This window comes from Aplidium turbinatum, chromosome 13, assembly GCF_918807975.1.
Source record: "Aplidium turbinatum chromosome 13, kaAplTurb1.1, whole genome shotgun sequence".
NCBI classification, from domain to species: Eukaryota; Metazoa; Chordata; class Ascidiacea; order Aplousobranchia; family Polyclinidae; genus Aplidium; species Aplidium turbinatum.
In genome coordinates this window covers 20,098,542-20,121,699 of record NC_137484.1, presented here as the reverse complement: position 1 = coordinate 20,121,699, position 23,158 = coordinate 20,098,542, and the positions used below count along the sequence as shown (strand labels likewise).

The following is a 23,158-nucleotide window of genomic DNA, read 5'->3' as shown; positions in this document are numbered from 1 at the left end:
AGAAATTGTTTGAACCTATACATGAACTCTAGGCTGCTCGTAGTCCTTTAACTCATCTGTAGCGGGCGCTGTATAGGAGAAGCTACCCGCTCATATCAGGGCTGTCCGGCAAGACGATGATACATCTGGGCACTGTAGGAGCAAGAGGTTATCTTCGTTCGAGTATCGGCAATATATATGGATATTATTATTTGTGCATTTGCAGTTTGTGTATTATTTTGTTGTTTTGTTTTGGATATGGACAGCTTTGTCTGATACAAATAAATTATTATTATTATAGACTATAGGATATTATTATAAAACATAGCGATTATGTGCAAAGAGATAAGCAAATGATATGGTTTAGGAGTGATTATTGTACAAATTCTTTAAAAAACATTTAGATTTAGATTTAAACGTAATAATATTGGTATGTGATTCCATAGTAACACTCTATTAAAACATAGCATTTTCTTACCAAAGTTTGACGTCACAGATGGCAAATATAAATCTTTTTTTTGGTTTTGAGGCGTGGTAGCCTACAGGCTAACGGTGTTTTTTTTTTTGTTTTTTTTTAGCACGGTGAATTTTAAAGCAAAAACAAAGCATCCAGCAAAGACCTGTGGCAGCATTTTGTGCACATATTTGTGCATCAACTTTGCGGTCTCTAATTTAATAATATCTTCAGTTTTGAGCGCAATTAAATTTATGACAAAGAATACTTGTAAGCTACTTGTTCATCTTGGCAAAAATAGACCCGATCGGACAAACTTGTTCTGTAACGTTTGAATTGGAGCAAGTAGGGTAGGGGTAGACTTTGTCTTTCCCTAGTTTATAATGGAGTATTGAATCTTGGATGGAAACAAAGCATAATAGGCTACAGTATAGATGATGTCTGTAGACTGTAAGCCTATTGTTAATGGAGCAATGTATCTTAGCTTAAATTCTATAGGCTACCGTACCACAAATCTTTGCAAGCTGCTTTCTAAGATTAATAATGCGACTATTCCATTGCAATCGTTTATCCAAAGTTATACCAAGATAGCTTATGCCGGTACTTTTCTTCCTTTCAATAGCCTACTTCGGCCAATGATTGACAAACTGAAATTTTCTGCTGCACTTTGTTTATTGCAGAGAATCATATAAGAAGTTTTAGTATTCAATTCAATTTATTTTTCTTTGTCGGAAAACAACAGCAATGATAAAGTTACCAACAGTTTACGGGAATAAAACCAACAAAAGGAAACGGCGGCAAAACCAAAGAAGTTTAAAACGTGCATGCAATGAAAGTATAAATTAATGAGTATAATTTAATGACAGCTTATTGGATGTCATTCACACATCAATCTCTTTTAATTCTCTATTGACATTTTTTGAAGAGATGACAAGCATTTATCTGACATATGAACGTTTGAATCATCAGCAAAGAGTGTAGTTGAATAGAATAAAACAAAACGTTACACAAAACCACTGGCTTAACTCTTCTAGATTGTAGACCTACATTAAAAAGACTATAGGCTACACATTCCTAGCAATTATTTTGCATTTGAGATTGTTCAGTTCAGTTGTTTTTATTTCTGACCATCAGAGAAAAAAACGATACACGTCAACATAGCCAAAGGTCGAGAAAAAGGTAGAAGCGACAAAACGCAAACGTTAAAACGTGCTTATGTCGGAAGTAAGTTATTAAGTTGAGAGAAATTTGGCACGGTCGATTGTTTAAGATAGGTCAGTATTGAACAGATTACTACGTCAGAAGAAAAATCGACCGTGCAGCTGATAAAAATAAGAAAGTAGCTTAGGCTATAGCCTACAAGCTCTATAGCCGAAGCTTCAATTGAAAGTGGGGGTTTCATGAACAAGATTTATACAGAGCGGCTATAGCCTACCTTTAGCCTGGGAATGGTTACAGCCTACTTAGAGGGCTGGCTGCAACCCAGTTATGTGCAGCTGCACAGAGCAGACTTTTTGATACGCAACATCAGCACAGCTAATTGTTATTTTCAGTTGTTGTTGGTTCACAGTCCTTTTAGAGCTAATTGCGCGCTGTGGCTAATCCCAGTTTACTTTTTTTAATGTCTTCGAGTTTTTCTCCAAGAGAATCATAATCTTCTGCTGCTGACTTTGCAGCTATAGCTTGGGTGAATAATCTTGCAGCTTCAGCTTTTTTGTTCTGAACCAAGTATGTATGACCAAGGTTGTTCAGAAGAGCTCCAAAAACTTGACGCTTTTCAGCATCTTTGCCCAAATTTTCACGAAATAAACCGATTGCTTCATTGATCGTCGATTCACGTGAGTCCATGTCACCAAGTTCACATTCACATTGTGAAATGTAATGCAAGCATACTCCTTGAACAAACGAGACCTGCTTTTTATCTTGATAAAGAAATCGACCAATGCGTGAATTAATTTTGCGCATGAAAGGAAGAATATAACACCTTACGAGTTGTTTACTTGTTTTTCGATCCGTGAGCAAGTTATCCACAAGGACAGCAGTTTTAGCACAACATCGGTGAAGAGAGTTAATCACATCAGCTGAGTTCGTCTCATTTTCAGAAAACCGTACAGCAATTTGGTAGAACAGAAATGCTTCAAACGGACCGCCGTGTGGCATCCGTGTGTGTCCATATCGCTCAATATCTTCCATGGAGACATCAACGTTGTCCAGCAGCAGAGTCATGAGCTGGTCTCGAACTTTCACAGCTTTCTCAGGACGGTTAGTTTGCATCAGAGTAACGTAATACTTTATTAAAACGGACGAAAAGTGTACTTCAGCCCCACGCTTGTATTGCTTTTTTACTACTTCATAGGCCTCTTCGGATTTTCCGCTTTTCATATAGTTAGCTAATGTGTCTGAATTACAAAAAAAATCATTATTGAATAAATTGGATTACGCTCAACATAATTTTACTGATATAGCTACATAGCCTAAAATTAGTTTTATCGTTTTATTGGTGGTAGTCATTGAAAGCCGAGCCAGAGCTGCAAGTGGTTATAGCCTGAGACCGAAGCCGTCTACATTGAGCCTATTGCACTCTAAATGTTTCCACTGCTGCTGAAGTCTTGTTGTCTGTGATTAATTCCTTTCACTATGCGCTGTTGATAGGACAACCCATGAAATGAGTTGTAACAGCACACACCTCGAGAGTTGAGCCAGAGTTGATTGATATTGCCTTCCTCCGTTCACAACGACGCTTATATCCAATTGGGCTGTCATAACGACTGATCATTTTTAGACAGTAGTGGGTTCACAAATAGTCAAATCGCCAAAACTGAAAAGAAATGGAAATCATATATAAATTAAATTTCACAAAGACTTTGATGTGCAGTTACTATAGCTAGGGTCCTAGGGATTTTCGGTTGGTAAAAGTGCATAGGCTAGTCTATTGCTAGAGCAGGCAAATTTATCCTGTGATGATTCTCTGCTCAATAGCTTACCAATGGGCCAGGTTTCATTTTTTTTATGGATGAACAATTAAGCATGCCAAATAAAACTATAAATTTGATCCCATTCACTGCATTAGAGTATGTTTTTCATGCTTGCAACAGTTTGCGAGTTGTAATTGGCAGCACAGCAATAAAAAGGCAAAACTGTATTTTGCAGGTTTACACCTTGACAACACATCACTTGCCTTCCCATTCGAACAGTTGTTCCAGAGGGGATCTTGATTGTGAATTGGAACGACTTTCATTTTGATCTGTAACACGTTGCAGTGCAAAATTAGTTGCAAAACACAGTAAAAAAAATTAAAAAAGTTATTGCCGTAGGGAAAGTTCTTACTTCGGGTTGTTGCAACGGGTTGCACTTGCACGTACCCTCCATCTTGAGCGTTTCCCAGGCGAGCTGTGTAGATAAGAAGTAAAATATGGAGTTTAACGCAAACCTGACCAAAAATTTTTAAAAAAAAGAAGGGGATTGCGTCTACAAACATCTGTCAGATTGGTTCATGAATTGTTTAAAAAATTGTGTACGGTAACCAAATTGTTAGTAACCAAAAATAACTAACAAAATTGTTCAACCGATTTCTATTGTCTTCCAAAAAATGTTTACATTCTTTTTTATTGGCGCAATAGCCTAATTTAATTAAATGCATGTTTTCTCAGTTGGGGACAGACGAACGATGTTTAATATTTATGTGTAGGTTACTTTCTACGAGTCCATACTCCATAGTAAATTTCGCAACCTGCCCACAATTTTCTAAAATTGGTGATTGGCTTGCAGTTTACAAATTCGTGTTATGAATGGCCTATGGTAGGCCACAATACACATAAACTTTGATCTATCAACAGCGGCAACACGTAATCTGACGTTGCTTTACATGAAAGTTTGTGTCGATACCAATAACGTTGACCAGAAAGTCTAGACTCTAAAGGGATCCTTTTACACCTGGGATCATTTTAAAAGCCTTTCAAGAGAGCTCCGAAATAAAAAAACACAGCGTAGGCCTAATCTTTGGTGACCTTTTATTTTCTTTAGAAAAGTCTTATTTGTAGTGGCTTGGCCTCTCAACGGGCCTAGTCTATATACAATAGCCAATGATGACTGTTTGTTTGCCTTTCAAATAAGACCGAGAAAGAACACGTAGGCTATACACAAAAAAATAATACATCAGTAAAAAGGTCTGACAGCACTAAACAACCTTGCGATATACCAGTCAAAATGCTGCCTGACATCAGACTTATTAGCCTACATTTTTCAGATCACGATCTGCATATCACCCGTGATCTTCAAGAGCAAGATCATGCCGTCTTTGCTTCTAGTGCAATAGCCTTCGTTAGTTCAAATTAAAATAGCATCAATTACTTACTTACCCAATGAGACAGCCAGTGACATTAACCTGAAACACATTCACATTTAAAGGTAGTGATGGTACTGAACAATAATAAACTTCGCCTACAATGTGGGCGGGTTCTTCCCGATTGTAGCATCTATGCAGCCTACCGTACAATTTTTTTAAAGTTTTTTCTTCTCACAGAAAATTCACAAAACTGGATTCTGAAGAATGTTACTCTAAAAACAACAATGGACGTTTGACTGAAAAGGCCATGAAATTGCATTCCTGTGAAATAACTATTAAAAGCTACTCCACAAAAAGCATAACTACAGTAGCCTACTAACTAATAGGCTAACGCAGAAAAACCAATATATTTACAAGCTTTTGAGAAAAAATTCCAAGAATTCAGAAAATCTGGGCGCTGTTTGGTTATCTCCCCCTAAGTATTCGAATGTTTTTTGTGCTAAGCATTTTAACAAACAAAGCTTAACTGCTTGATACGTCATCAAAATCGGTAGGCCAATACTGCAGCAATTTCGCTTAACCTAAATTTTTGGAGGGATATAAATCCTTAGCCTAGTTTAGAGTGGCTTCAAAATGCTTTCTGACTTTAACCCTGCGATGTCTTTGTGATAGATAAGCATTGGCAGGTAGGCTATGTGAATTATATTATCGACTTAGAAAAGCACGGAGCGGTAATTAAGTTTATCTTCATTATTCCTTACCTTTGGTCAAAATGATCCATGGTTTTTCAGCATTGCCTTTACTTTCCCAGATCTTCCACTTTTGACGTTTTTTAACTTTCGCAATTGTAGTTTAACCTGATGGTATTTAAACAAACCACTCGAGCAAATACTTCGCAAACAGCAGCATAACAATGTTCTTTATTCTTAGTTCCTCTTTTTGCACGTCAATGATTGGCCAGGCGAAGAACGTAACTTTATCAGCAAAATAAGTTTCTATGTTGGCATTACGTCAAACGACGATTAGGTTACATTCGTTCAGTGACCAGAGTCACCAATATCTTTTCACCTGCCTACGATTGTATTGGTAGCCTACCTTCTTTCAGCAAAACAAGGACTGGCAAGTCTTTCAACTGACAGATCCTACCAGCTCAGTGGCCGTGTAGTTATCGCTTTCGGCTAGTGTTGGTACATCTGGTTGGGATCGATTCCTGGTCGGGTCATATCAAAGACTTCAAACTTCGATTGTGCTGTTTCTTGCCTAATGCAGTGAGGATAACATAAATATTAACTTTAACATTGGCTACAACACAAATATTTCTTTTGTATGCAAGGATATGTGAATCATTGCTTACTGATTGGAACCAATTACTTTTTAATTTTAGTTCTTAGTCCAGTCCCGATAGGCCAAGCTTCATTTTTGTGACGCTAATTGCAATGCAAGTCCACCTTAGGACGGACATTAAACACTATAGTAAGATTAAACGGTTTTGGTTGAGCTATATTTTCTTCAATTGCCATTTCAAGTAGCGTCTACTTGTCATTTCTTGTGTCTAATGTTGAGTCGTGCTGTTTAGTTCATATCTGTATTTTTAGCATTGCAAAATTTAAAAATCTAATTTCCAACTGCCATTTATAAATACCCTTATTCCAACGAATAAAATTTATTTTTCCTTGTTGGAATGCAAATATAAACACGATGCAATAAGAAATAAATTCACCAAAGAATAACTTGTCAGCAGACACCAGACACACTTCCATGGGAAACGAGAATTGTGCCGGCGATCATCAAAATAAAACGATTAATGAAAACAATGCCACGTACGTGTATACACGTGATACAAACATAAAACACCGCCACACTTCTCCGATTACACTTCATTTGAAGACAAACTTTGCAATCTATCACCTGGTTTAAAACGTCAAAAGAACGTAGGTGTCAACAAACCTCGGCTAAGAAAAGTTTGAATCATGTTTTCACAGGAAAATTGTGGAAAATTTCACATGTGTGGGTTTATAAAAGTGGACTAGGCTGCTGGACATTTCCGACAAAATAAAGTACAATGGACGGATGGACAACTGACTGCAGTAAACGGGTTTTCAGATGCACTGACGAGTACAATCGGTGCAAAAAATAAACAGAAGATTTGTCTTTCCAAACTGTAAAACCGGCCGCTATTGCGGTCCAAACGATTCGGATGCCAAGGAAATTTTAACATAGTTTTTGTACGACGATCTGCAGGCTACAACATTACGCTTCGTGGCAGTGGCGGATTAAGGCCACTTGCTGAATCCACCAACCGCTTAATGGAGTGAAAAACTTTCACATGAAAGCGGCTACTTGTATCTGGTTTTGTGGGGTTTTGTAGAAACAGCACAGGTCTAAGACACGATACATTCAAACAGTCGATATTTTACAGTTATTGTGGTCAAACTTAGGTAAATAAAACAAACTTAGCCAAAACCACCAAACGCCTTCTTCACAATTACGTCAGAAGTTACATAAAGTATGCGGCCAGTCAGGTTTTCGTGGACGACAAAATTTACATTTGGGATAATTTTGTACGACGTTTGATGATATTTGAAAACGTAGAAAGCACGATTAATATTTTTTAAACACTTTACAAGGATTCAACTTTTCTTCATTCAACTACCAGGGAAACAGAACTGGGGGGAAGGAAGTTTTCTTGGAAAAGCATTAACTTTCTTTGAAGGTAGGTAGGAAGAGGAAACGGGGACTTCCAAAAAAGAACATGGAAGGAACAGGTGAAGAATGAGGCAGATAAAGTCGGACTAAGGGAAGACGATGGACAGAATGAGATGGACAATAGGAGTGAAGGCAATCGCTACAAAGGAAGAATCGGCCACCCCCACTAGTAGGGAAAAATGAATTTGAATGATGATGATAAGAAAGCAGATAATGACTTCATAATTCCCATACATCGACAGATAAAACATCAACTTAAAATGATAGGGTGCAGTAATGCAAGGACGAACCGTTACAAAAGACTGGATTGCTTTCTATGGGTGATCGTGAACACATTGCTATCAGCTTAAATTTCTTACAACATATTCGATCCAGCCTTTGGCTGTGAGTATAAAGAACAAGATAATAGTGTCGTCACAGGAGAATAAATAGTACACAACTTAGATACTTTACAATTTGAAAGCAAGATAAAGCATTTACTTGCAGGTCAAAGAAGACACTAAAACTGAATGAAAGTGCATTTGATTGTCCAGCATTGATCCGACAGAGTGCCGATCATTTCTGAGCAATTTTACATGAAACAACTTTTTGATACATGACACCTAAAAACTTTGCAAAGCTGGTTGTGTTTTAAAACCGCAAGTCCTGGTTTCAAGATTAAAAAAACATTTTGTAAAGTTGAGAAAAGAAATCGCGTTATTAGACTGTAGGACTTTGAAATTGCCTACGTCTTGTAGAGAACTGCAACAGACAAAAATAAATCATAAGTGCTAACTTTGCGCGAACTGTAAAAAGATATTCACATAACTAAGCATCATCGGCAATTGCACTGCATGCGGCACATAATAGACCTGCTAACAAAAGTTTCCGCTTGATCGAAGTCCGAACAAAAGGTTTCATCGTTAAAACGACGTAAAAGTGGAAGCTTTTTCGGCTGTTGCTTCTAACACGCACAAATGATAAAAATATTCTGCAAAAGATCAACAAAAGCTGGCTGTTCAAACAAGAGCCAAGCCCGCGACATCCAGTTCATGTTTCGAGGTGCAAAAGATAACAATTCTTATCACAAAGAGTCCGCATAATTAAAAACTAACTGAATACAACAAAACTTGTAAAAGGTTAAAAAAGTGAACTTCAGCAATATTTTGATTTTTCCTAAATATTCTAAACTGCTCATAAACAATTAATTATGCTAAATATTATCGGAAGAAAAAGGACGCAACATCGATGTGTGTAATTTTTGCTTCATATGCTGTTTTACAGCAAGGATAGCATTTGCCAGCGATAGTGAAACACCCAGTGGCAGAGGTGAAGTGGCAACGGCCACTAGACCATATCAGTTGTCCTGAACAAGCGAAGTGACTTGATTTGGCTCAACCTCGCGCCGTGCAAGGTGAATCTGCTCCAGGAAATGAGCTGGAGCACGGCACAGATGATGGGAACGGTCACCAGGAGGAAGAAGCAAGCATCTCGACGTGACATCCATCCAGTCTTCTGTTCATCAGGCCACTTTACTAGGTCGTGATGCAGACGGTCCGGTGAGTCTTGATCCAGGTTCCTTTGGAAAACGTCTTCTCCTGTAATCAGAATGATAATAAAACCTTACATCAGCTGCTCCCCAGTGGCTTCTCGGTGGAGTCCAGGATACATCGCCGATCTGGGTTGATGAAAAAATGGAACAATAGCCTCAAACAAAGCAAAAACTGTATATTTTAAAGACATTCCAGCGTACGCAGACCTTATGCGGCTGCATAGTCGAGTGGTGAAAGCCCTGATTTAACACTCGAAAAGGTACCGGTTCGACACCGCTCCAGAGCACGCGGCTGTGTCTTTGGCAGAGAACTTAAGGGTATTCAGGAAGGTGGGCACGAAGATTAGCTTTCTCGCCTTCCGGTCCATTTAAATCTAAATCAACTAACGGACATAACCCTGGATACGACAATAGTCACGTGATCACACCTGTGTATGCTGCAAGAAGCCATGTTCCTATTAAAGGAGCTAAGGTCTGGCCCGGTTTTGAAAGCAAGGACGACATGCCGAATAAAACAGCCGAGGCAGCATGTTCTCTGTCGTGTTGAACGTAATCGTCATCCACGAGATCGGATACGACCAGGTTGAGCAACTTGCAAGTTCCTTCAGTGAATATGCGGTTGCTGCAGACAAAAGAAGTGATCAAAATTAATATAGGATCTGGCATGAAAGTGTCCAGAAAATGAGCCAGGTTAAAAATTAAATGTTACATTGTGAAGGGAGCGTTCTTCCTCGCTATCAGTTATCAGCACAAGGCTCACAAGGCTACTCACTAGCACAGCGAGTAATTGCGATTCGCTAACCATAACGGTGTAGCTTCCACGCTAGCGATTTAGACCATCCATACAGCGATATGTTTCTCGGCACCCGATTGTAGCAAGACAATGCAGTATACAGTATAATCTGACTATGCACTATAACAGTCCGGAGTGTCGTTACAGCTATAGTGCATAGTCAGATTTATCTTATAATTATCATTTTATGTATTGCAGATTTAAAGTAATTCCTGATGAGGACACAAGTACGTGTCAAAAACATTTGAGATGATTTTAACTATGTTATATTTCTTTGTGTAATAAATATGTTAAACCCGTGGAAGTTACTTTTTTGTCTGTCTAAAATTTATCAGTAGCGGAGAGCTGAAATAGATGACCGCTGTTGAAGTCATTTTCACTTGTTGCCATGTCCGTTCCATCATATAAACATTATCCTGGTTTTATTATAACCAATTTTGGTCAATACTATATATTGATAATATTGTATTTCTCAGTATACTGTAGCCTACTGGAGAAAAACTGAAAGGCCACAACTGCACACAATGGATGGTTGTACACAGGTGGAAGCACAAGGAACAGCAAAGACTCTAATCGTATTTTTATTCTTTTTGTTCCTGCTTATGAGGCAGCAATTCAGGCAACATCTCCCAATTGCTACAACCAGTGCAATATCTTTCTACCAGGGTCTATGAGATCAACATGCTCTGCACTGCAGAGTCTGCAGGTCTAAACCCTGGATAATGACTTACGATGTGCTGTGCTGTTTGAGGTTCACCACAAACCCCAGGAAAACATTTTGTGTTTGAAGCAATTAATCGAAAAGTATGATATCCTCATTCCTCAGCAGTGCATTGATTACACGCAAACATATCTATGGTTATATGAAGCCAAAAACACAGCTGCCAAATATACAAAAAAAATGCCTTCAAGAATTTCTTGCTTTGTGCTGTTTCGAAACATTAAAAAAAATACTGTAAGATGCTGTTTCTCTTGCTATAATGCGTTTCCAAATGTTTTCTTAAAAGCTTGAAAAGGGCTGTATGACTAGCCGGAAATGTTCGCTTATTGTTTTTTGTTTTTATTATGTTAAAAGAACTGTTGTTGCTGAGTTAATTCTGTTTATAATTCCAAATGTGGCCAATGTAGTCCGCTGTGCCTAACATTCTCCTAATTTCCACGACGGTGAAACAGTCTGCATTGTACAATGTACTGGTATATGACAGACAGCAATACGTATCAGTGATAGTTGCAACTATAAAATAAAACCTATCCTAAATCATCACTACCTTGCGATGAAGAGGCAAATCATCCAAACACTTCCATGGCCAGTAACCAACATGACTACAGCAAGTATTAACTTTGTGTAGAAGAGCCACTTAATGACTTTGTAGACCCCATACTGGTCGCACAGGCTCAGAAAATACAGGTTGTTCACGTGTGGAAGTACAAAAGAAATCCCTAAAAGTTTAAGAAATTAGCAGAATCAGTCAAAACCCAAAGATTAATCAATGCATTTGCATAGCAAAACGGCGCAAAAAAAAGAATTGTCTTTGAAAGAATACAAACGTGAACACTAAGTTTGCACATTAAAAGGCTGTACCAGGCCATGTAAATTTCTGCAGCCGCTTGTGTAGAACTTTGAGCCACACAAATTCAACTCACCAATAAGCATTGGGCCGATACCAGGTGCTATAGCATCACCAACAAGAGCATCAAGGAACAGTGGAAAGAAATTGCTGTTAAAGTGGCAATGAAAAACCTGGAGAAAAGTCACAATTCATACAGATATGATGAGCTGGCTGTTCCACTCCATTATCAAGACATTATCTTATTTGATTTATATCTCATTTTTTAAACAACCAACATTATTGAACAAATGTAGATACAAAAATGGCTTGATAAGGATAAGTTGATAAACAATTAGACATTTTATGTTACTACGTATGTACAACGATAGCTAATGTAATATTATATAGAACGACTATATTTGGTTAGTTGTTGTAGATCTATTTACAGGAAAACCATTAACTGATCACACACTGTGAGTGCTGTGGCATGAACCACTTCATGCCTTGCAATGATGCACATTGCACTATTATATATAAGTTCAATCGTATTGCAAACCACCAAGAGGATAGCCGTTGTAAATTTAGTTCAAAGTAACCCTCACGTTAGTTAGCATACCCATTACCCCTATTTTATTTATAACCTTAAATCATACACAGATTGCATAACGTTTATCATAGTGATGTAAAAGAGTCGTTCTTTATAAAATCCAGTTGACAACACACACCTGAACAAGATTCATTGAAATAAACCACCGAAAGTTGTGATTAGAAGCTAACTGTCCGACATATTTCTTGAGTCCCACTGATTGATTGGACGATGAACCAGCACCGGAAGAACCCCATGAGGCTTCTGTGAGTAAAAATAAAGACAACTTAAACCCCAAAATAAGTTTTAAACAAATTTCAAAAAATATATAAACTTCACAACTGTTGGGGTGTTGGTCAAGCAAGTTTAAATGACTTTTTTTTGTAGATACACAAGTCTGTTTTATACAGGGTGAACAGAAAGTCCTTAGACCAACTTATAAACGATTCATTAATAGAAAATAAATAAAATTTTATCAAAAAGGTATCACAATGAGAGCATACAATACTAGGAATAAATTTCTTTATGTATTTTCAATGTGGCCGCCTTTCATTAGGATTTAACTCAATTCTTTGTGAGAAGTTTTCGACTGAGGCACGTAGCTCATGCTACAGCCCCAGTCTTACAATTAGACCTCAAGTTTAGAGAGTTTAACACGATATTTAGCATATTAATTAAAAGTCATATAAGTGACATTCAATATGTTTAATCGTAAAATGAAAAAAAGTTTAAGGACTTTCTATTTACTCTGCATGTGCACAATGCACATACAGTTTGTTTGACAGGCCATTGGAATTCTGCTTTTTTTCGATGCTTTGAGACTCACTATTACACTCACCGTTGTGTTGAAATGATGCACTTTCAAAATCATTTTCTTGTTGGTGCTTTTTTATGGATATGCACAGCTGAGTAAGTAAACGTGTTGAGATGATAAACCCAATCATAGAAAAAAATGCCACTCCTGTACAAAAGATCTGCAAAATATTATTGTTAAGTTTATTTTTACAGATAAAAGAGGTTTTACAATGAAAAAAATAATTACAAAAATGAAACCTGGAATTTAAGAACGGCTTGCTTGTTCCAAAACATATAAGATAGGAAAACTGAAACGGATCCAAAAGTGCTGAAGAGAGATGACTTTCTGTTCAGCTTTGCCCTAAAAAAACAAGAGTTATAAAACCTCATAGCAAAGCACGGAATGGCCCGTTTCGGTGAGTCCGATCCCTTAACGGGGGATTTTTTCAATTTTTTTTTAAATTATTGGGTACCGTAGCCTAATTATCATTGCCGTTTTAGGATTAGAGGTTAGGAACTCACCGAATCAGACTCACCGAATAGTAGCAGACCCAGCAAAGCATGCCAATAAAGTTCCTTTCACACAAACACATCTGTAGTTATTTTGATGTTTAATCACAAAATAAAAACAACACATGTCTAAAGTGGAATCAATCCTGCCCAACGTGAAATCAATCTATGAATTCTCTTTCTTGTACAGAGAATATAAAATGACAACATTAGATCCTGGTCAGTTGACAGTGTGCAATAATTTTAAATAAGACTTTGTATAATGGCTGGTCATCACATAAATTCCCAACGAAGGGAAAAACTATTTACACCTACAAGGCGAATGTAGCTGTAGATGCAAATATAACAGAATTTACACCAGTATTAAAAATTTCCTAACAAAGTTTACAAAAAAAGTTAATTAATAAACTTGTACTCTTGCAATGCATGACATAAATATTATCAATTGGCGTTTTATCTCTCGTCCTCTTCTTGATATAACAAGCAAGTTAATGAATAGCTGCTGACATGAGAGATGGTCAATGTTTTACAGAATTTACCTATCACTAGCATGAACTGCTAGATCAGCCAGTAAAGCTGTGTGTTGCAAATCCACAGATGTAAGAAAGCCATCGTATAGACATAGACAAACAGTAAACTGAAGCGCAGTTGGCAGCCATTGTATCCAAAATAATGAAAATGACAAGGCAAAAAGAGGACCGCTCTTGGAAAGGCTTTTAAGGCGATTTAAAACAATCTCCATAGAGTGGGCATTCCTAAGGCTTTTCGATTTGGCACCATGCTGCAGTAGCTTTCGATCGCTCATCCATCCAAACAGTGGGTCGTTAATAGAATTCCAAAACAAAAACAAAATCTGAAAGATGTAGTTGAAAGCAAAATTTTAGATGTTTTCAAATAAATTCAAAGATCTTTAGAGCCATTCTACTCAGTAAATCTTTACACTGAACACATGAAACTTAGTTAAGTCAACACTCAGTTGGGTCTGCTACTATTCGGTGAGTCCGATTTGGTGAGTTCCTAACCTCTAACCCCTAACCCTAAAACGGCAATGATAATTAGGCTACGGTACCCGATAATTAAAAAAAAAATTGAAAAAATCCCCCGTTAAGGGATCGGACTCACCGAATCGGACTCACCGAAACGAGCCATTCCGCACTCAGTTCACCTTCATAAAATATCATATTATATCATACTGTGTTTAAGAAATCAATCCAACACTTTTTTAAAACCTGCAAATGTGTTCTTAAACAGCCCTACTTTTTTTCTATCTCATCAGACATAGAAAAGTCACCTTGCAGATCTGGTTACTACTGTACTACTTCTAGAGAAAAAACATTAAGAATTCACCATAAATAATTATGACTTTATGAGAATACATTTCTGGTAAAGAGGTGATTTTCTTAAACCATAGACATCTTCTTGAATCTTTTCTAGAACTTTGTCTATGATTATGAGAACAATCATGTTTTTGACATTGTTTTTAAAGTTTTTTAAAATTGTGATCTTTTCTGCAGTTATATAATACATTGTGTTATGATTTAATAATACATTTACATACAGCAACCTATAAATCTCTATCTATCTATCATGCACAAAAATGCCAATCAGACTAGCCGAATAGTAGCAGACCCAAAATGCCATGTAACTACAAAATGAGAATGGGCATGTTACTTGTAATGTTATACGCATGGAACCACAGAAATGGCCCCTTCCAATAAAAAAAAAGTTCTTTTACTTGTTACTTACACAACCATGTGTTATTGTGTATAAAATGAAATATACAAACCTCTCCAATCCAGAAAGATGTTTTGTCAATTTTGTAGACAGAAACAAACATATCAACATAGTAAAGAAGAAATACGTTGTGTGTGATAGTAAGAAACAGGGCCATGCTCCCATAGTATGTTGATATAATTTGAAATGATTTCTTCCATTGTTGGTCCATAGGTAAAAAGTAGTGAAGGAAATGTATAAAAATTATAGAGTTGAATTACAGCTTAATAACTGTTTATATTGCAAATAGTCTAACTTCTAAGATAAAAATTTATTTAATTACAAATTTTTAATAACGGTTTGATAGGCTAATAAAGATTAAAACAAAAAAGTTTAGCCAAGGAAATAGTCATTAGTGACCAATTGACCATAGACTCTGAAGCAATAGCTACTGTACATGACTCATACATAATGTCACATGCTCAAGAGTATTTTTTTGCAAAACTTAAGGTCATGCATGTACTATAAACGCATGAAATCGCCACTAATAAAAGGAAAAAAATGACAAAGCCAAAAGATTAAAAATATGCATTAATCAAATTAGTTTTTTATATATCAGTATAGCTCATTTTTGCAGCAACTAAGCTTACTCTCTCAAAGTAATAACTAATAAATGTAGTGCATAGAATCAGTCATTTTTCCAAACTATAGGCTAATGAACAACTTTAAAACAAAATTACTTTAAAGAAAAATTGCATGGAACAGCCCACAGATATAACCAAGTCTTCCTTCAAAATTACTCTTAATTGAAGTTTACAAAGCCGCTATTTTTACACACTTGTTGCCATGATTGTGATCAAAAAATATTGCTCCATGGGCCATGGCAAGTGTTGCCAGACTTAGACTTAATAATATATGGTCATTGGTCATTCCCCTAAGCACAATTTTTTTTTCTGAAACACGAAATATTTTTCATCACCCACTCTTTAATTGTGAAAATATATTTTCTTGGTGGTAAGCCACTTCTAGCTACTTGCGTCTACCTTACAATACAATTTATTTCAGGCAAAAACTCCATCAACTTCGGAAATACAGAAGAAGATCGTGAATTGGGAACATGATTTTAGTGGAAGGGGAAAAATCCCTAATGCGTAAATGCGCAATTGGGGAAATACGTGGATACAACAAATCTTCAATTGCACATTTATTTTGGAATAAATTTGCTTCCATTTGACATGGTTAGCTCCTGGGGTCTGCTACTATTCGGTGAGTCCGATTCGGTGAGTCTGATTCGGTGAGTTCCTAACCTCTAACCCTTAACCCCTAACCCTAAAACGGCAATGATAATTAGGCTACGGTACCCGATAATTTTAATAAAAAAATCCCCCATTTAAGGGATCGGACTTACCGAATCGGACTCAACGAATCGGATTCACCGAAATGGGCCATTCCAAGCTCCTGCATACCCATTACCCATAGGCGCCTAAGCCGTGGGGGCCAGGCCCCCACGCATATTTCTGCGTGGGAGCAACTTTTTATGCTGTATTGATACATAAAACAACAGATGAACTAGCGATCGGCAGCAGGAAAACATTTTTTAAATGCAGATTGCAACAGCTTTGCGGTGAATAATCACTAGAACGAGTAGGGATGCTACAATCCTACACCAGAATCTGTCATTTTTACATTGATTTAACGTCTGCAGACGTTGAATCAATGTAAAAATGACTGAGACATAGCAATACTTCTATCATTTTGTGTCGATTCAATGTCATCAGATGTTGAATGCACCCAAATACAACATGATTTGCTACGTAGACGGAGGGTGCGTTTAGCTTTATGCCCTTGTGAACAGACTCGATGTCGCTTTCAAAAGTCGAAACCTCTGCAGTGAATCGCTCGCTGTGAAAATGAACTTGAAGTCTCGGCCCGAGGTAACCACTAATCAACGCAACAAGGGCTGGTACAAACCGCATTGCGCACACACGGCATAATCAACGCAACAACGGACTCGCGCAAACTGCATGGCGCACACACGACCGTTGCCATAGAAACCCGATCAAAGGCGGGGATATGCGCATCTTTTGTTTTACCTGCAATACGAAAACGAGCGTTATCACAGCGAATTGAAAACAGGTCAGTCATAAGTTGCGATATTGTAGTGAAAAGGGAACAATGTCAAGTCGAAAACTTAATCAAACGTCTCTCCGTAACTATTTTTCAAGGGCTGTTTACGGATGTCAGCAACTTTTAATCTTATTCAAGGTGATGTGCTGTTGAATTGATGTAAACATGAATGATTTTACTTTCAACAGGTGTATTTTCAAAACATCGTCATTCGATTTACAGACAATACCTTTTAGTAAACCTTTTCGTCTCTTGCTAATAAATCTAGTTCGTTGCTAAACTTTATGTTGTACTTAGCTTAAAGAGTCGCAGTCCATCAACGTCAGACGCATGGCATGTGTTTGCTTAACCGAAGTGGTCAAGTTTTGTTTATAATAATTAACGTAATTAACGGTTGATCGAACGTAGTGATAACTCCAAGTGTGGCAATAAAAGCAATCCTAGTGTGACGACATAATTACGTCATCAACTGCGTGACATTTTGCTGAATTTACGTTGCTTGATGAAACACGCTTTCGCCCCCACGGCCAAAAAAATAGTTAGGCGCCAATGTGCAATTTGTGCATACCTAGTTTCCTACTGATTATTTTCACATAGTTTCATCCGAAAAAAAAAAAAAACTTGGCATAATGGATCCCGAAAACAATGTTGGTCTGTAGGAAAATATGTATAAATTACGGCGGATCCGCAATTTTCCGAATTATTTATTTAGCAGGGGTCAATCTTAACTTTTTTTTTCACTAGCCCACTGGACTAGTTGCTCCCCGTTTTCACTAACCCGCACGATTTTTCACTAGTCCGACCAGTTTACTGACTTTTCACTTGTCTGATGACATATTAAGATAAGTGTTTTGGCTTAGACTGAAACCAACTAAAGGCTTTCAGATTTTAGTACGCACAAGAGAGCAACCATACGCGCAAAAACACCTTCTAGGTCACGGAGGCACACGAGCTCTTCAACTACGACAAGGTAGCAATCCAAAGAAGCCTCAATAGCGATAACTACCCAGCTAACACTAAGCGTTAGACACTTTGTAGTAACGTTGAATCAGCATTTGATTACGATATATCAACAACAAAAACGTTGATTCCGCTAACTGCTGCTTGCTGGGATGCTGACTTCTCCGTGCTGACCAGGGTTGCCAACCTGTCTTCACCAAAAAAAGCCAGATCTAGTCACAAAAAAAGCCAGCAAAAAAAACAGCTGAAAAAGCCAATTAGTATTCATTAAACATACACATATAAAAAATGCACAACCAAATAGTGTCCCACCGAACTTTGACTTCAGCGACAACGCAGAAACATAGTTAATGAAAAGACAAGCAACTAGAAAAATTTCTAGTTTCGGCTTCAAAACGAAATTCGGTCGGACACTACAACCAAATATAAGGTAGAAATTACTGCTCGAATTAACGCAGACCAAATTTTTTCCTAAAAAAAATCGCGAAAGATAAAATTAAGCCAAAAAAAGCCAAAATTATGTTGGCTTTTTATTAATTTGACAAAAAATCGATGAAACATAAAAAAAGCCAGAAAAAGCCTAATTTTTCTGGCTTTTTTTATTTAAAAAAAAATAAGCCAAGCGAGTTGAAAACAGCCAGATTCTCAAAATCTGGCTTCAAAAAAGCCAAATTGGCAGCTCTGTGCTGACTACTACCACGCGTCGTGTCTAGCAAAAATGCGAGAAAAAAGTAGTCACGTGCTCAGTCGACCGACTTTGCCGCCTTCTTCGTTTGCAGTATTTCAGAGTAACGTCGCCGATCGCCATTTTGTAAACCAAAACTTTTCACCGGCAAATATTTTCACTAGCCAATCAGACTAGTACTGCAAAATTTCTACTAGTCCGCGCAAATTTTCACTAGTCATTGGCTAGCGGGCTACCGCTAAGATCGAACCCTGTTTAGTGAAAAAATATCATTCCAAACATTTTAAAGACTTGAAAACACAATAGCAGTGATGACATTACTCATCAATTGATTGATTGAATCTTTATCCTCGGAGTGGGAAAGCTTCTTGCAGAGCTTAATCCTGGCAGTTTCGCATACTTGTAGAGGCTTTGAATCACTGACGCAGGCCCGGTCACCGAGATTGACAGAGTGGAGTTTGCGATTGTTGAAGTCTTGTTGCCAGAGAATTATTCCATCCATTAGATGCCGCTGAATGGAGAGCAGTCCTTAACGTGCGTTGCTCAAGCACACACACCAAGAGTCGAACCAGCGCCGCTTGATCTTGAAGCTTCATCGTTCCAGATGTCACGCGCTAACCAACTGAGCTATCAGAGCGGACGCCATTACACAACGCAACAATAAAAAAAAGGAAATTTATTAAAGAAATTAAAATGAACAACACAGCATAAGAAACACGAAAACAACACGGAGGAATTAAAATGATTTAACAAAGTCTTCAAATATTTTGACTCGCCCTGTGTGACGAGTGCGGCAGTGCGCGCTAGACGTACTATGGCATCATAGTTAGTGCATTGCCAGTTGTTGCCTTTAAGAGGCAGCATGGATGCAACAGATATTACGTCACATGCTAGGAAAATGGAGATGTCCGGATTTAAATCATCCGGGACATTTTGCATATTTCAAACATGTGCTATGTTCCTGTTACTGACAAATAAACCATTGATTGATTGACATTTGTAAATTTGCCTCAGGCTCTGAACACCCCCACACTAGCCTGTATAATATACAATATGTTTAAATAAGTTTCTACATTCTCTAATGTATATATCTGAATTATATCTGCATCCTAGGCAAAGGCTAACTCTTCATTACACTTCCTTACCTTTTCCATGACCAGATCAAAACCGATATAATAAAAGCATGGCCGCTCTTGCACAATGGTAAAATTGCTCGAATGCGCGATACTTACTATCGCCATCTAGTGGTTGCTGTTTTGAAATTTTATTTGCCACATGGCGCTAGAGTATTATTTTCTGATTTTATTGATGTTTCGATGGCAATTCTAGGTTCACAAGAAGAGATTTAACAACAAAGTTAGTGCAGACGGTCAGAAAGTTTTCAATTTTATTAGGGACAGGGTTTTGGGCCTAGGTGAAATATTTGCTGATTGCTGAAATTTGAAAAGCGGTTTTGGTCTAATTTTTAGTGCAGAAATAGGGACAGCAATCTTCTTACCTAGGTGCCATTTCAGTTTTGGAGTTTAAACAAACATTAGCCTGTTTTATTTGAAGTTCATGTTTCGGGTTATTTTACCAAAAATTCATGTTTAGGGGAATCACTATATAATATTTATGCTTTTATTTGCGCCCATTGCAATAATATACATAACACTGCGATCAGAGATGCAAAGTGACAAAAATATATATAGTCTTCGAGTCAGCTGCTCCCCTTATTTTGGCTTGCCATTAAGTGTCTTTGTCAAGACACAGCCACATGCTCTGGAGCGGTGTCGAACCCACATCCTTTCGAACATTGCGCAGACGTTTTCACCACTCGGCTACGCAGCCGACAAGATTGGATTAAGATTGAAGTTCTCTATCCTGGACTTCAAAATTTTCCAAATTACAGTACGGTACCATGCCGTATAAGTTTTTGTTTTTAACAGCTTTGAACTAGTAGGCTACAGTACCATACTCCTTCTGACAATATGAAGTACCGTACCGGTAGGTAGTTTGAAGTACAAACTGTTTTTCAACTGCAAATTAGAATATTGAAGATAATAGTGTAGTGAAGTCACTTGTAAAATAATAGGCTGTGGCTATATTTACACTATATAGTCTAATAATAGCCTCAATAGTGTTGCCAGATAGCCTAAGGAATTCTGCCCTAATTTGAGAAAAGTTTAAAGTTGTTGAAAACAAAAATTTGTATTTTGGGAATTCTTTTTTAGTCCTGGGCAAAAATCAAAACCTAATCTTATTCCTAACTAACCCTCACCTCAACCCTTCCTAACTTTAATCTTAACTCTGGTAACACCTGATTGTAACCATTGCATGCACCTGCACGTTTTAAACTTCTGTGGTTTTGCTGCCGTTTCCTTTTGTTGGTTTGTTCCCGTAAACTATTAGTAACTTTAGTATTGCTGTTGTTTTCCGACAGAGAAAACGTAACTTGAATACGTAACTTGAATTGAAAAAGTTCTAAGGTACGTAACTTGAATTGAAAAAGTTCTACTGTATAACTGCTAAAGTCTTTTAGTGACAGGACTCATGTTTAATTTTGTATCAAAATTACGCTGTCACCGCATTACTATCCAACTTATCCTTACTGCATGAAGCAAGAAAGAACACAATCGGCACCGTTTTTGGTGTGACTAGGCCTGGAATTGATCCAGCATTAGAGCTGAAAGTGATACCCACTCGGCTAAGCTGGTCAATATCTAAGAGTAAAATCTTTCGTGGAACAACAAACTTAAAATCACTATGCTATAATGCTCTATTTTCACTGGTCGCTAGACTAGCCTAAAGCCTACTTGGTAAAAACAAAATCAGACCGGCTCGCTGCCTGGCCAGACTTAGCCTTTGCAGGGAAGAAAATCCGAAAAAAAGTGGAAACTGGAAATTAATTAAGAACCATAGACATCTTATTATAACTAGACCGCGCATCGTCACTTCTCTCGTTTACGATTTTTGAAGAAAGCAGGTTCAGACGTCAGCCATTATTAGTGTACCTATTCCGCGCGTTTGCCAATGCTTTTGTAGGGACCCGTAATGAATTTTCATTGTTTTGAATTCAATTCAATTTATTTTTCCTTGTCAGAATGCAAAACAAATGATATTGTGAAAAAGAAATACAGGAACAAAACCAACAAAAGGAAAAGGTGGCAAAACTATTATGGTTTAAGACGTGCATGAACGGATTTAATATTGCGGTATATGAATCGATAAATATACAGTAGTTAAGCACGGCCACCAAACCTGATACTTTAAAACAAGTAGAAGTAGATGAATTAATTAGTTAAGAATCAGTCGCCTCCTCGTTCCTGAAACAACTGGAGCGCCAATTCTTAAAGCAATGAGAACACGACTGAACACAACTTAACTTTCTACAAAATGTAATTCTCCTATAATATTTGCGTTTCTTAAAAAACTCAGTTGTTGTGAACAAATAATTGACAAAACAAATAGTTTTCTATGCAACAACACAACCGCAGCTTTTACCAGGATTCTGTTCAATAGAGATTGATGGCTTTCGATTTTCTCCGTTGTAGCAAAACGTTGCATTATGACGTAAATTCGTGTGATTTCATCAACAATAACTTTTAAAGAAATAGCTTCAGTTTCAAGTTGCTGTGAAATAACAACTAATAAATATCTCCGCAATTCACCTAGTATGACGAAATCTTTATATGATTTCACCTTTGCTGTTCTACAATCGCAAACATATTGTTAGAATTTGTTAATTTATGCTGCCAAAATGTGCGCAAAGATAACGTTATGTGCAAGGTGCCGCTTTGAACTGAGTTCACACACTTTACCTGTTCAACCCAGCTTCTTATCATTTAAAGATAGAAGTGGACTTTTTAAACCTTCTTTCAGTGTTGTATATATTTGTGAAGAAACTGAATTATGCATTAAACGGTTACTAACTACCACAGCTGGGAGATTACCTCTTCATCCAGGCATTGTGGAAGCTATTGCGGTAGCTGTGCTTGGAAATATAAACCATTCCAAGATATTTACTAATCTCACGGATCTTGTGTTTGAATGCACCGTTACCGATAATCACATTTTTACGCTAGTCAAAACTGTGTCCAAATGTTATTTAAAAATTAGGTTTTACCACATTGGTAAGGAAACCTGCAAGCAAATACAAGGCAAATTGGTTCGTAAAACGCTTAACAAAACAGTACTTTTCAAACACCAATAAACTACTTCCTTTCGACATCACATCAGTATTGGTGAATATTTAATTTGTTTTGATTTTGTTGAGCTATAGGCCTACGTTATAGCCGCTATAATATAGCGTATCATTTGCTTAGGTTTGATGTAATACACTGTTTGTTGCTGTTTTTACAATAGGCTAATCATCAGCTCAGCTGTAACGCCAAATTGAATACGGTAAGAGTTCTGCTGAACTGCTGGAAATGATGCATTCAGTGTATCGTATACGTGCTCTCGCATCGCAGTGTTTTTGCTTTATATTATAGACTGTATGTATA

The 23,158-nt window shown here is 37.3% G+C and overlaps 2 protein-coding genes across 2 annotated transcripts; both read right to left on the bottom strand.

Annotated features, from left to right (window-relative positions):
- Positions 1-1,098: 1,098 nt before the first annotated feature.
- On the bottom strand, positions 1,099-5,608 carry LOC145782556 (uncharacterized). The gene is made up of 5 exons (XM_082594362.1): positions 5,480-5,608; positions 4,792-4,817; positions 3,761-3,823; positions 3,612-3,677; positions 1,099-2,832 (listed from the first exon to the last, which is right to left on the bottom strand). Exons 1-5 carry the CDS (start codon positions 5,497-5,499, stop codon positions 2,015-2,017), a joined length of 993 nt encoding a protein of 330 aa, XP_082450488.1. The 5' UTR covers positions 5,500-5,608; the 3' UTR covers positions 1,099-2,014.
- Positions 5,609-6,374: 766 nt separating this feature from the next.
- Positions 6,375-23,158, bottom strand: LOC145782252 (solute carrier family 68 member 1-like). Its single transcript, XM_082594037.1, has 11 exons — positions 22,607-23,158; positions 22,158-22,286; positions 14,976-15,116; positions 13,729-14,042; positions 12,938-13,040; positions 12,723-12,858; positions 12,024-12,148; positions 11,393-11,489; positions 11,017-11,188; positions 9,384-9,577; positions 6,375-9,001 (listed from the first exon to the last, which is right to left on the bottom strand). The coding sequence occupies exons 2-11, from the start codon at positions 22,218-22,220 to the stop codon at positions 8,751-8,753; spliced, it is 1,596 nt and encodes a 531-aa protein (XP_082450163.1). The 5' UTR covers positions 22,221-22,286; positions 22,607-23,158; the 3' UTR covers positions 6,375-8,750.